This window comes from Falco peregrinus, chromosome 4 (genome assembly GCF_023634155.1).
Source record: "Falco peregrinus isolate bFalPer1 chromosome 4, bFalPer1.pri, whole genome shotgun sequence".
In the NCBI taxonomy this organism is placed as follows: Eukaryota; Metazoa; Chordata; class Aves; order Falconiformes; family Falconidae; genus Falco; species Falco peregrinus.
The window spans coordinates 114,528,064-114,543,678 of NC_073724.1; the positions used below are offsets into that span (position 1 = coordinate 114,528,064).

At 41.2% G+C, this 15,615-nt stretch overlaps 1 protein-coding gene across 12 annotated transcripts in view; it reads right to left on the reverse strand.

Moving 5' to 3' along the window:
* The window catches only part of DLG2 (discs large MAGUK scaffold protein 2), a 1,040,329-nt gene that overhangs the window by 567,251 nt on the left and 457,463 nt on the right, over nt 1-15,615 (reverse strand). For all 12 annotated transcript variants that reach the window (XM_055801296.1, XM_055801300.1, XM_055801304.1 and 9 more), the window contains one exon: nt 4,121-4,282. In XM_055801296.1, the coding sequence (XP_055657271.1) occupies nt 4,121-4,282 (162 nt within the window). The remainder of the gene's footprint in view (nt 1-4,120; nt 4,283-15,615) is intronic.

The window sequence follows — 15,615 nt, forward strand, 5'->3', positions numbered from 1 at the left end:
TACTGAATTAGCACTTTCCAAGCCATATAAGCAAACCTGGGTAGCAGGTCACTGAAGCTTGAGGCAGAGCAAAGGATTCTGAGCTTACTGCACCATCTAGTGACAAGTAAGGGGAAGTGCAAAAAAATAATTTTAAACTCTTTTTATTGCATTACATACAGAAGTATGAAATTGTCTTTTATTAATCTGTTAAAGGAAAAAGTTGCAAAGAACATTTATCATCTTAGTATGGCAATTCGTTTCACAAAACCTCTTGAATGTTAGCATTTTCCCCAAATGTTAATACAACCACGTAACTGAGAACATCCTTTACAACTTCAGTGTTTGACATTCAAAGTTGCTGAAGCTGCTGTAAATTTATGTTCTTCACACTACTAAGTAGATCAACCTTTAATAAAAGTTTGCAGCTTTCTAAAATTAAACATTTTCGAGAACAGAGTTGACTGTACAGCAAATGCTACATGACTGTAGAAAACCAAAATTAATGCAAAAAATCTATAAGTTACAAAAGTAAATCACAGTGAAAAGAGGCGCTAGTTTTCAGCACAACTATTCTTATTATGTTCTGAAAGGAAGTAATCTGGCTACTGCACACTAGATTTTAGTGACTTGAAAGATAACATGTCTAATATGAATAGCAGAAAATCTATTCACACTCCTAAACAGTATTTATCATAACCAGTATCTGAGTGTCTCAGAGATTTTTCAGAATGTCTGAGAACTACATCTGATAATTCAGCACACAACTAGCATAAGGTCATTAAAGAAAACTTTTTATATTTTGGTACCTAAGAATACCTTCTGAAGTAATCAATAACGACATGTTCCATCAGGATATTTCTGGACTACATCAAACCACATAATCTGGAACATGAAATCACAACCACGTTCTTTAACAATTTGTATGCAGCAACTTGATTGAAATTTAAGACGCATCTGTTCTGTGGAACATGAACCGTACCAGGCATTTTGAATCACACATGTTAAAAAATATGGGCTGAATCCTTCCATCCTGAGCGTTAGGAAGTCTTTCAAGAATCCTCTAAACGTTTTAACTGGACATGGACACAGGGGTATAAGCAGGCCCATAGTTTCTCTGCCTAAACTTCAACCATCCACAAAACTTGTAACTGCAATGATACAAGTCTGTGCTCAAGCTGTCAAGATCACTTATGGATGGGAACTGAGATGTTCACTGAAAACTTGGGCACACGGGCAGGGTGATGGTAGCAAGCAGTCTGCCTGTAAAGACAAGATATAACATCTATGGCTTCCAGAGGTGGCTGTGGGTGCTCGTCAGTTGCTGAGGCTGGAACCAGCCACCCTGAAGGGCAGTTTTACAACTGCATGATCTTTGCAGATTACTTTCCAAATAAACACAAATGACTGGAAACAAGCAACTTTCCACTGCCAAACTCAAGTCACTTTGGAAAAGTGATGCGATTGAGATGGATATGTGGCTTGGCTTTGGGACAACACTTTGGTTCCAAAGCATCTTAACTAGGTTATTTTTATGCTCAAATATTTTTCTTTTACAATACTATTTCAAACACAAAAACATTGGGTAAATCATCCTGTCCTCAGGGCATTGTGCAGACACTACACAAAAACCTGCCTCAAAAATTCTTTGAGGTGCACCCTGGTGCTGTAGACCCCACAGCAAAATTCAGGTGGTGAAATGCAGCCAGGCAATAACTTAAGCCCACTTGGCCAGACAGCACCCCCTGCTCACACAACACACTTGCCAGCTGGGTGGTTGGTCAGACAGACAGTCCTAGTGACACACAGGAGCTGATGTGATCCCTCTCTGGGTACAAGCAAATTTGTGACTTCCATTTACCCTCTGCACCAAATCCTCTGACCTGTATTCAGAAAACTGGAGCAGAACAAGTCAACCTTTCCAGCACAAACAACTCAGTGGAATTTCCCAAACAGCTTTATCCCACTGCAATTCCCAGTGTCATCTCACTCCTAAGAAGCTGACAGGCTGTATTTGGACCCCAGCATTTGTTACATACCCTCAGAGCAGGATTCCAGCAGTTCCAGCTTTCACACAAAGCAAAAAAAAAATATTTAAATTGCGGGCACACTTATCCAACCAATCTTTAAAAAGGTATTCTACATTTCCCTAGGAAGGCATGCTATGGGTTGAGAGGCAGTGTGTCTAATTCAAGACAACAAATTCTGATTGAGTTTTAGAGGGTTCGGAATGATGTTTCTCAACTATGTTGAAATGACCACAACAAAAAAAACTTCTGAACAGGGTTTTCAGTCAATTCCCAGAAACAAAAGTGAATCCAAAGCAGGTATATCAGAAAGGAAGTGTGCCATGAGCTCTAGCAGGTGGTTTACTCCAGCCTCCTGAGCTAACTCTCTACTGAAGGTTGAGGGATAGGACACAGATTGTAGGAGAAAAAGCAGGAACTTCAAAAGAGGCAGAGTCAAAGACAGAAATCCTCAGGCTGAGGAAAGAACTTGCAGAAGACACTGATTTCCACGAGGAAATATAATATAGCTCCTTTCCTCCCATCACTTCAGAAAACAGTAGCAAATGAATTTCTTCCATCACAAGAACAAATTAGATTGGGAGCTGGTTTAAGGCAACTGTAGATGGCTGGGAATACCTTCAGCACACTTCATAAGCTTTTTATCATCACTGCTACATTATCAGCTTGGATCACACAGCCTTACTTGAATGTCTCCAAATGTGAAGAAAAAAAAAATCCGTTTTTGACTTTTATGAATCAGAAGCACCACTCTAATCTTAATACTCAAGGAGCCCTAGAGAGGTAGGGATATTTCCCTTCCAGGCAAAAAATTGCTTTGTCTGTGATTGTCCCCTGAGGTTACACGGAGGCCACATGGAGGTAATCCCTTCCAAATAACTACATTGATCTACTTCAGCATAAGCAGCTATATCACTGCTTGATACCATTGGCTTCTGCAGTAGAAGTTAGGTAAGCAACCTGGAAAGCTGCTAAAACATAAAAAGACAAACAACATACAAACTACAGACAGGAACAGGAGCAGAGGACAAAGGTTCATTCACATGGCTATTCCATGAAGGCTCAGGGAACACCAGCTGCATTCACATCATTCTTTAACAATAAACATTTTCTTTCACTTGTAACCTCCCTGTAATCACTCTGCTAGGCAAGCTAGCCCATTTCACAGGCTTTGAGCATGAGGAGCAAAGCCCATCTGCCTTGTTTGCCATTTAGTTAATTACTGGAATAAAACCATTATCCAGAACATCACCACCCCTAGTAAAAAACACTTCTCTTCTTCCCCTTCCCAGGCCTAGTAGAAAATAAAATCTGAAAACCATCATGCTCATCACTCCAGCTGTGCTTCTTGCCTTAAAAGTTTTAGGAACATCTTCAAACTATTGTGGTCTTATTAAAGAGCAAATTTACTTTCAGGAATGGATTACTTTTTTGTTAATATACAGGTTCACTATGAAAATAAATATTTTTCACCCAGCAAGATATATCAGAGGACAGCAGATGCACATACAGAAAAACCTTCTACATTGTATAAATAGTTACCTTAGTTAATAGAGACAGGTCTCTACATCACTCTGAGTTGTAACAAAACCCACAGAAGACAGCAAGTGCTTAAGTAGTAAGGATCCAAATAGTGGCAAATGAGCTTCCTTTCCGGGCATAATTTAGGACTTTGATACAGCTTTTTGAAAGATGCAAACCCAGGTTTCCAACACATTTACAGTATTATTATTATTTATTTTTTCAATTTCTGAACAAGGGCAACCAGGAAGGGTAGCCTGCCATTCCAAAATCACCATGATACTGAGGCCAAGGACCTGCATTATTCCTTTCTCAACGTACATAAATACAGCTCATTCACCAAGAATGATTTTTGCTCGAGCAAAACATCTCACTCAAAGCAAAAAGCTCACATCTCAACACAAAGCTCTGCTAGCTAAACCATCACTTGTTACACTACAGCAAACCTTGAAAACACATCACAGGCAATCAATCTGCAATACCTTTCAAAAAGCAGCTTGTCTGTTTGTATAACAAAGTAAGTTTCCCAAGCGTTTCATGCTACATGTTTTGTCCTATTTGAGGACGAAAGCCGCAGTGAATATTGATCCTACCTTCAAAGGAGAAATGTGTGACTGTAAGACATATCCATGAACATTCTCTATTTGAGACAAGTTCTTCTCTGACACATGAACAAGCTCAGGGCCTCTCACTTCATGGGTTAATCGAGGCAAGGTATGGTCATGTGGAGCATCCTCATCTTGATAACGATATTTCTAGAGAAAAAAAATAGCAAGGAAGAACAAATAAGCTTTGAGGAGGCATTGCACATGTATTAATATGAATATGGAATAACAGAAAAAGTATCAGACACTAGCTAATATAACCATTGAATTTCCTAATCTCTTCTGAAGAGGATACATCGTTCTTTTTTCAATATCTCAACAAAGCAAGAAAACATGGTATATCACACGGACACACAAAACTTATACCATCACACGGACATCTGCGATGACAAACTGGCAAAGGTTGATAATAAAAATAAAAAGACATGTTGATCAGCTGAACTGTAGCTTCAGCTCACATTTCACATCCCCGCATTAATAGCTGTGCCTCTATAGCCTTTCTCTGCAAAATATTTGAGTCATTTTCCTTTTAGCACCATGTACTCTGATGCTGGAGAACAGAAACACACTTCCACAGAGCCACAGTCAGGCAGAAAATTACTCTCTAGTGAATTTTTCTTCTTACCCTGAACACCAATTAGAATGGGAGGTGTTATAACCCTCTGCTCCATGGAGAGGCAACACAAGAAACAGGAAGCAAGCGGCTTGTCCAAGAGCCAAAGCTTCTAACAACAAGGAATATAACCCTAAAAAATTAAATGAAACTACCAAGTCAGTCCTTCAGCTAGAATCCCTTTTATAAAGGCACCAACCACTCGGCTCATGGGCTCCAGCTGGATCTTCTGGTGGGGTTAGAGCCAACTGGAGCCACCTGGAATCATATGTATGGCAGGGGCAGCCCTGACCCCTCCTCCCAGAGGTGCCTGAAGCCCCCCTGCTTCTGTCAAAGCCTTGCCTTTTAAACCCAGCACGCATACATGCTGCTGTTTTGAGGGAGAAGGCTACCAAACAAATTCACGTGGCATAACAGTGGTGGGGCATGTTAATGGCTGTATAAGAAAAGTAAGTCCTAAGTTTGGGTACACCTTCAAGGACATTGCAAAGCAGAACTCTCTGCTGCTCCTGCATTTCATTTTGACTCCTCAGTTCTGGGGTGTTACTTCATTACTCATCCTTCCAAAGGAAATCATCCCAGTTTATTCCTGCCTTCACTTTCATGTATGGAAATGTTTCAGCAGTTGCCAATTACTTTCAGAATACACATGTGACATGAATTATTTTCTTTTCTGGGATATGCCTGCAACCCTTCACATATTCACTTTTCAGATAACATAATTAATGAATATATAAAATGACTGGCACCAGCCAAGTATCATTTGGGCAAGAAGCCATCAGCTTGATAGATGGTACTCCAACCAATGTCACATTTAAGGCTTGGCACACAGATCATTTAGCCCCAAGCAATCAATTATTTTTGAATCCAGTGAGTACTCTCTCAAAAAAGATGACTACTCAGAGACACCCTCTTTAAAGTGACTCATTTGCTAAAATGTGATTAGGAGAAATAACCACAGAATACCAGAGTCATCTCATCTCCCTGGGAACTGATAAAAGGAAAAAGTCCACAACAGCTTTGTAAAGATACAAGGCAGCAGTGGCAGAAGCCATAAGAAGCTTTGTCATTTGGGTTGGAAAAGGGCTTTGAGAACATCAGGTCCAACCATTAACCCAGGACTGCCAAGCCCACCACTAAACCATGTCCCTAAGCACCACATCTACACAGCTTTTAAATACCTCCAGGGATGGGGGCTCAACCACTTCCCTGGGCAGCCTGTTCCAATGCTTCACTACTCTGTCAGTGAAGAAATTTTTCCTAACAGCCAAGCTGAACCTCCCCTGGTGCAACTTGAGGCTGTTTCCTCTTGTCCTGTCGCTTGCTATCTGGGAGAGGAGACCGACCCCCACCTGCCCACAGCCTCCTGCCAGGCAGCTGTAGAGAGCGATAAGGTCCCCCCTGAGCCTCCTTTTCTCTGGGTTAAACGCCCCCAGTTCCATCAGCTGCCCCCCCCGAGCTGTGCCGCAGCCCCTTCCCCAGCCCCTGCCCGGCTCTGGACACGCTCCAGCCCCTCCGGGTCTGTCTGGGGGTGAGGGGCCCAACGCTGACCCCAGGGCCCGAGGGGCGGCCGCACCAGGGCCCGGCACAGGGGGACGGGCACTGCCTGGCCCTGCTGGCCACGCTGCTGCTGACACAAATATGATACTATCTATACAAATACTATGCTGTCCAGATCATTCCTGCAGCTTTACAGTGCAAGAAGCAGTGAAGCAGTGTGAGCGGCATTAAAGAGAGAACATCTCTGTGCCCATCGGTAAGTCCTTCCCACATCACCACGCCGCAGTGCAGCTGCCACACGAACTAGAGCCAAGGCCCAGGGGAAGCAGGTTCACCCCAGGCCTCGCACTCCTGAAAACCAGAACACTTGCGTGGATCTCCACTGGTAAACTTTCCATTGAAAACCTATGCTTTACAATAAAACCTGATCATTTTTATCTAATAACTGCACATTTCCCATGACGAACTCTGTAACATCCACGTTCATGTGCCATACACTGGAAAGTTTACGGAACAGATTTCCACATTTCCATTTGCCTTTATCTCCCTCCCACCCCAAGCCCAGCCGCCTCATTCTTCACAAAGTATGAGCCCAGAGCATTTCTGGGTCGATCCTGTTATGTGTTTGCCTCATGTACTTCACACCAGCCTCATGGATTTTCATACATCTTTCCTCCCACAGCACCTCTTCACTGAAATGCTTTCAGCTGTGAACCAAAACAGCTTGACACAGCAAAAAGCCAGCGTTAAGGCTGAAAATACCAGACCAGAATTAAGACTCGCCCGAAGAAACGCCTCATTCATCCCTGGTGCTCTGACCTGATGGGGTTCTGCAAATGTCCTTGAAATTACCCCATTCCCTAGAACCCAGAGCTTTCTCTAAGGGTTAATTCAAATTTCTGGAGGGAAAAGCATGATTGCACGGAAATGCTACTCTTCATTTGACAAAAGAACAGGTGGATGTCTTATGATAATTAAATTACAAATCAGTGCCTGCTGCTGACAGGGTATTGTACGCTGCCAACTAGCATCAGATATTTAAAATCCTCTGTAATTACCTATAATGGGGGAGTGGAGTGTGCTGCTGTGAATTTTTAATATGATCGTGCCTTTTTGTAAGAGATCATTCTCTCTACAATGTGAGCTTATTACAGCATCACTGCTCCTCACATCGTACTGTCTAAACGAGCATTTCTAAGGCTGTGTTTGCCAAAGAGTTATCCGCTAAACAGGATTGAAGATATGCATCCATCAGAAGGTAATGGTCAAAAGCCTTAATTTTCAACAAAACCAGCTCGCTCACTTTCTCTCTCGTAAAAAAAAAAAACAAACAACCCTGAGAAGTTACTATACAAGTTACCATAGCCAGACTACTGCACTGGCATGGAAATATGGATGTTCTTATAACATACCTTTGACATACTGTCAGTGAATTAAGATAGTTAGGAATTTGTCATTTGATTTTGGGCCTTTGATTTTGAGAACTGTGTTGTTACAAAAGTCCTCAGTATTTTTTTCGCAGTTAGCATTGTTTGCTTAGCAGAAAATGCAAACAGAACATTTCATTTTAGACCAACCCAAGCTGACCTGTGCCCTAAGATGCTGAATGTTGTCCTACTGGAGTTTCCATTCAAAAGCAAATGTTCCTATTCTACACTTTGTGGCTCTTTGGCCAAACCACACTCCAATACATTACACATGACTTCTGCTTTCAGTAGGATGGCTGCAAAAGGAGGGAGCAAAGTATGTTACAGGTGTCACAAGGCTCTACAGCATCCTGTGAAATGTGAATCCTGGTCTAAAGAGGTTCTCCTCCTACAAGACACCCTGACACGTGCAAAAGACAGAGAGGCAAAAAAATTATGTTGCTGTTCACTCAGCTGAAGCTTTGTAGTAGATACAGCTGATAGATATTAACCGTGGAAAAAGGCACCACACCATACTATGAGATGGTAATCCCTTAATGAGTGGATCCTGCTCCCAGTCTCTCTTCAAAGCCAGTCTGTTAAAAATACTCTGGCTAGCTGTGTTTGGTCTGGCTGAGATGGAGTTATTTTCCCCACAGCAGAGCTCATAGTACTGTGCTTTGTATTGGGATCTAGAAAGGTGCTGGTTTTTGAAAAACACCAGGGTTTTGAAAACTGCTGAGCATCAAGGCTGTCTCTCCAGCCTTCCCCCTTCACAGTAGTAGGCTGTGGCTGGGCAAGATCTTGTGAGGGGACACAGTCATAACAGCTGACCCACTCTGACCAAAGGGCTATTTCATACCATATGACACCTGCTCAACAATAAAAGCCAAAAGAAAAGCAGGAGGCGGTGCATTTTTTATTTATGACGGTTGCCTTCTGGAGCAACAGCGGCATGTACTGAAGCCCTGCTTCCTGGGAAGAGGCTGGACGTCACCTCCTGAGGGGAAGTAGAGAATAAAATCTTTTGTTTTCCTTTGCTTCTGTGCACACCCATAGATTTGGCTTTATTAAAATGTTATCTCCATTCACGAGTGGGTTTTGCCATCTTATTTTCCCCCCATCTGTACTGCTGAGGAGAAGAGTGATAGAGAGGTTTGGTGGGCACCTGGCATCCAGCCAAGGTCAACCCACCACACTAGCATAATTTGTTTTGTCAAAGGAAACAATAGCAATACTACTAGTTTTAGCTTTTATGCATCAGCATTTCAAGTCTCTAACGATATTTCTGGTTTATGGTCCTCCTCAGGAGGGGCCAGACTTCTGCACCTTAGAAGCTGCAGGTCTTCATATATCCCATGTAATTTAAGAGACCACAGGGAAAGGAATTTCTGCAGAAAATTTCTGACAGGAGACAATGACCACTTACAGATGCAGTTTTCCCGTTGCAATCTGGGGATAGAAAAGCCATGCAACTGGGTCTCACCGCTACCTGCTTCTTATCCCTTACTCACTTGCCTTTTCCCTCAACCCAGGATTTGAGCTGCTTTGCAATTACGTCCCATGCACATTGCCCCCACTGCTAGTCATCTGCTGCAGCCTTGACATGGGAACTACCTTCGAACAGGTCGGGCATCACTGCCCTTCTGTATGATATTAGGTCCAGAACTCAATACACTGGATTTGTTTGCAGGATTAGAAACAGGTAAAAACAAAAAACATGATTGACTTGGTCCATTTAGAAAAAAGTTTAATCTGCAAAGTCCCATTAAAAAATGTTAGTGTCACCTTATTTTTGTGCTCTGTTTTTTAGTGGTCTTCAATGTGTTGAATTTTACTGGCACTGCTCTCCAAAGGCAGCAAATTTCAATGTCATACAGATGAATATCTTGAGAAAACAAACTTTACAATTTGCACACACAAGTCATTGGGCATTCATCCAATCATGAGTAGAAATAATGTTACTCATCCAACTGATTGCAAATGAGCAACACAGCTTGAATTCTGAATATTTGCAATCAATCTATAGAGTAAAAAGAGAAAAAAATAATCTTCTCATTATATAAAATGGAAGAAGTCACAATCTGCTTGCCAAGGCTGTGGAAGTAGATTAGGAAGCTTAAATCATTGAATAATTATACTTATTGTGAATGACTTGCTCTTTTGCTTATCAAGTAGATTTCTAACAAGCTCGTCACTGTATCACAGAAATACCTTTCCTGCAAGAGGTCCAAAGAGCTTTACAAGTGGTAGTTAAGTCTGATAACATCCTGTTGAAAAAAAAAGTATGTGCATCATCTAAAGGTGGGTAAAATTAGGCACCAGAATACAACAACTTGCTCAAGGTCACAAAGAGAATCAATTAATTAAGCTGTGGTAGAATTTAGGAGATTTTTCTAAGCCCAAGACCTAGTGCAACTACACTGACTTGAAGAGTAATAATTATCATTTAAAAGTAAAGTGTTAGGTTTGCTGCTGCAATTATAAATTATATTTAACATTTTTTTCCCCAGAAATAATCTTCCAGGAGACAGCAGACATTCTAAGGTCAGGAATTAGGTTTTCCTCTACGTCAATGTAATAGCTAGCAGTGCTTTGTGTAATTCATATTGTGCTATCTCTGAGAAACACATAGTGGTTTTTAGAAGACAAGGTCTCCTGTACCAACAAAATTGTTTCACACAAGGAGGAGCACTATCAGCTCTGAATACTGAGACTTTGCATAGCTTTTCCATTCAGTACAACAAGAAGCCTCTTTTTTTTTTCCGGGGGGTGGGGGGGTGGGAAGGGGTGGAATATATGATTTCTTTTCTCAGTTTACTGAAATCAGGGGTTTTTTTCCTGTAGTAGGGAATGTATATTCATTTTTTGTTTAAAGATGCAAATACAACACGGTGGATTAAATATGTCTTACAGTATTCTCCTCATCTAACTTTGGAAATCCTAAACAATTTTATTTTTCATGATGAAGTAGAAGGAAAAGGGCATTAGCCAAAGTACTTCTTCCTTGTATTAGCTGGACGTAGTTGCACCTTATGCTCACAAGATGGCACAAAACCATCGAGTTAAAGCACAGGCTCACTTTGAAGTGTTGCAGGATAAAGTAACTGGCTATGCAATGTCATAAAACTCCAAACGATCCTTATTTTCAACTGACCTGGTACAACATTACTGAAAAAAAAAAAAAAAAAAAAGACGGCAATCTTTTACACTTATTGCCTGCAAACAAATCATGATCATATACAAAGCTGCAGCTGGAGAAAAGTCTAACAGTTCATATAAGCATCAAAAATCACAAGCTAGAAGGAACCTATTGGTTTTTGCAGGCTTTAGCATGAACAAAACCACTATGTATTGACAAGATTGAGACTAGCTGAGAATGCTGCTTTCCTCAAGGAATTCTAAATCCTAATTAAAACCGCCTGCATGCAAATCTGTACCGTGAGGTATTCAGCTCCATATGCTGCATCACATTTTGGACCTGTTAACAGCATCAGTTTAGCCCTCTGGAGGTTGCTACTTGCTATCCAATAATTTAAAATAGATTTTTTACTTGAAGTACCAGTTTAAAAAAAGACACTCTAAGAGGATGGCTTTGCTTGTATTAAATGGTGATGCAGCTGCAGACTATAAAAATGAGTAACTTAAAAAAAACCCACAAACATAATCCAGCTAATGCAGATTCTTTATCTAAGTGAAGCAAAGGAAAGATGTGGGTGAAACCATACAATTTATCAGCATCAGGTTGTAGCCACCTCTCTATCCCTTTGTCCTGCAATAACTTCACTTGCATACTCCTTTTTATACTCTTCAGCTCTTCCACTCACAATAATTTTTTCTGATCTGTTCACATTCCACAACTACTACAGAAGTCCTCAGGCCTCATTAGCTCCCTCCTTCGCACCTCCCCTACAGTTCCCCACACAGCTCTAGATGTACCATGTCCCCACTCCCATTCCCTGATCCCTCCAATTCTGCTCCTGCAGTCCTCCAGCATTTAAGCACTGAGCCTCACAAATTCTCCTTTTCCACCCCTTGCCTGCCCTGAAGAACAGCTTCTGGCACGGGGCGCCGGTGCTGAGGTTACTAGTGAGCACTTACAGAGGCAGAGCTGGCAAATGCTGCCAGTCGCTGTGTCTCAGTTTCCCTGCCAATAAGCCTGCGGTGGGAATGCAGCACAGCAAAACAAACACCCTGGGTTTATATCAGAAGATTACAAAGTAATCATGTAATGTAATAAATGAATAATATATTATTATTGCCCAAAACAAATGATACAGAGAAAAAAAACAGAAATCACAGAACAAATGGTTTGCCCCTTCTATGTTTTCTGTACCAAATAGGCAGATTTTAATTTAGTCCAGCTTTGCTCAGCACATGACACAGCAGGCCATTTGTGTTTTGCGGCTGAAACCCTCTCCCCCGTCTTCACACTTGGGTGCCCTACTTAGCTGAATTTATACAAAGCACAGGACTCCTCTTCCTAGTGCACACCACTAGTGACTTCACAGCTACCTATATATATATGTATATATATATGTACGTATATATATACACCTATATAAATATATATAACTACAAAAAATTAAATATACAATTGATTTGTATATCATTTTTACATGTACCGATTTAAAGCTTTAACTATGTATTTTCATTATATTATTTCCCAGTGCCCTTCTGAGCATCAGTCAATAGGATAGCACCTACTGAGTTACTCCAGCAGATAACCAAGATCATACCCTGTGTTTCTTAGCCTTCATGGGTCTTGAGTAGATATAGCTGTGGGGAGCTTTTTGGCCCCTCAAGCCTGCCCAGTTTCACAGTTCTAGTCTGGGACACTGCCTGGCTATGTTAGCACCTGCTGGTGGTCACTGTGGAGAGCCCACAGACCGAAGGGATGCTTTAAGTCTGTGCTAATGCCAGTGTTAATTATGCTTCCCTGAAGGGTCCCACTGAAGGAGGTGTCCGTGGAGGGATAGCCTCTGAGGATAATCTCTAGAGCTGTAGCCTTTCCCACACCCATCAGTTCATCTTGTGCCCAAGTATCTCATGCAGCCTCTGGGTATAGTTTTTCCTGATAATAATGCTAGGCATGGGTCATTCTACACCTTCTGCATCTGTCTCCCCTGTGCAGCCCTGGTCCTCCATCCTGCTCCTTTACTTATACTGATCACTTACCAATCAAGATGAGGGTTTTTTTACAGCTGTGTCTAAACCTAAATAATGCCCTCATGGAGCTCCTAGCTCCATAATCACAAATAGATGCATCAACACTAGTGGAGAAGGCAACCCCCAGGGGCAGCAATGAGAAGCTAAGGAGGAACAGAGTAGTTCCTTGAGACAGGTAAGAAAAAGATATATGCAAATGTTACCCCAATTCCGCTCCTCCCTTGGATACATACGTAATCCAGTACGGGGAGCTTTACCTGCCAATGCTAAGATAAGCCAAGGGACCTATAATGTATGATGGCAAATCCAAGGAAGACTGACATGAGATTTCTGTAGGAAAGAGAAGGTATAGAAAAGTCATCAGAAGAGGAACTGAGGCAAATGGGGATAAAGACCAAAGCTCAGGTGGTTAAACCAAAAAAGATAGAGAACTCTGGCATCTGTGCTGCTCTGGTGCTCAAAAGTACTTGTGAAACCCCTACGGAAAGCATGTCTTATCTCCCTCCGGGGCCAGTTTACAAAGCAATAGCTGCTCCCAGCAATTACTTAAGCGACAGAGGCCTGTGGCTCTGAAGATGGTGGCCTTGCCCCCTGCTAGGTTGTGTAGAATTTCCACCTAGGGCTGTGGAAAGTAATTTTAAAATTTGACCAAGTGAACTCCTCACACATTCCTACTTCCCAGCTTTCTTGAATGTAAGTGTTCCCACTGATACCTTCACTTTTTCTGCAGTCCCAGGTCTATATGAAACCTAGGAGGAAAACTAGACTCTGCTTTTCTTAAATCAAGACTCAGTTCATAGACTAAAAGAAAGATAAATCTGCAGAGTAAAAGGCTCAGCAGTGAAGGAAGTGTGATTTCCTTATGAACCTCTCACATTCACTGTGCAGGCAGAACAGGTCTTTGGGAATTAATTGTGTATTGAAGGACACGGGAATTGTATCTCTGTGGGATTCCAGTATAATTTCTTACAGGAATTGGAGAATCCTGGTCACAGGCTATATGAGGCAAAAGGGTGTTCTCAGACTAAGACAGGTGAATGCTATAGTAGATAACTTTCTATTCTTGCTTTTGCCACAGAAATCTCAAGCAATGCTAGGCATTTCCCAAAGCCTAACTTTCCACAGCTGTAGAATTGAGTTATTCCTTACTTTGAAAGGCCTTGGTAGACACAGATGGTCAGTTTTTGCAGAAGTGCTGAACATCAGGGGGAGTGGGTCGTTGTACAAAAAAAATGCAATGGAATCCTGTGCCCTCCAAGAAGTCGGTCTAAGGTGGAGTTGGTAACCGCTGACACTGGCCACCTAGAACTTAAACCTCTGGTATAAGCAGGTCAACCAGGTTCCCTTGCTAATAACTGGAACATCGCAATATTATATGTATATTAATCAAAGGACCGCTCACTGAAGGCATTTTTTCTCTCCTTTTTTTCCTCACTTGAACTGAAGACAGCTAGTGATTTAAGAATTTTGAATGAGATTAATTTAATTCTTGAATTTCAAACTGGACACACAAACTACTGGACTCATCTGATCTTGTTTGTTGAACAAGTAAAAATTCTAATCACACTGGGTTATTGTGAAAATAAATTCATTAATGTTTACGAGATACTTGGATACTGTGATCAGGCTCAGTATAATAGGAAAATCAATAAAAAAATAATTCTGTGAATGGAGCACAGTTTGAACTGCATGCATTAAATAATGCATGGAGGAAGACATGTTGAATATAAAATGCCATATGAAGTACAACTCCACATGACTGAAAGAAGCAGAGGATCTCTGAAAACAAAAATAACTGTGTAATTAAAAATGTATTTGAGTTTTATTATAATACCATATTACAATATATGGCCACAGAAGGCCTGCAATAAATCACTTAGACCATCTTAATTCTTGCATTTCCTGTATCTAAGTGGTTAGCTTTATAACCCTGCCATCCCTTAACTGTTCTTTGAACACAATGTATACATACATAAAAAACCCTCATAAACTTTAATAGCATTCCTGCTTCTTCTGCTGTGAAAAAGGTATAGAGATAAGTACTGAATTTTTCAGTGTTTGTGGAAAACTGGCTCTTCTTAAATAAAAATACCAGTTTTGTGTGCACAAACTCAAAAAATAATCTTGCTGTTGTCACTCAGATGAACCCAGACCATTAGCTCTGAAGACAACATTCTTTTTGTACCAAACCAATTTTTTTTGGTGCTGAAAAAGTTATTACAAGTCCCAAATATCTACTATTTTTATCAGTTTCTTCTTTTAAATGGCATGAATTTCTACTAACAAAAAAATGGATTTAGTACATTTTTACTAGGTGCTCAACAGGCCAGGAAAACACATTTGTGCCGGCTGAATTTGCATGCACTTGACATCTGTAAGAGTTGAGATCAGTATTTCTAAAGCAGGCCACTTACTGAAAAAGCACCTTTGGACCTTTGGTCTTAATCCTTCTGCAGCCTTCCAGCACAGCATAATTGTGGCAAAATAATCTGCACTTTCAAATACTTTAATAAAGCCCTGGTTATGGTGCGAGTGGGCAAAGTACCTGTCATTGTAAACAGAACACACAGAAACATGAAGCTATCATATGAACAAAGGAATAGTTGCTTTACAGAGGCTATCACCAAAACCACTTTTCACCTCTCCAAAATTAGCCTAGTTCCTGACCGAAGGAGTTTATGGTTCCAGGGAAAAGTCCTTCAGCTCCCTGATCTGATGACAACACATCAAGGTAAAACTTCTGACTCGTCCCACATCAGGAGCCGGGCAGGAAGAGAGTATTCCATTAAAGAGTA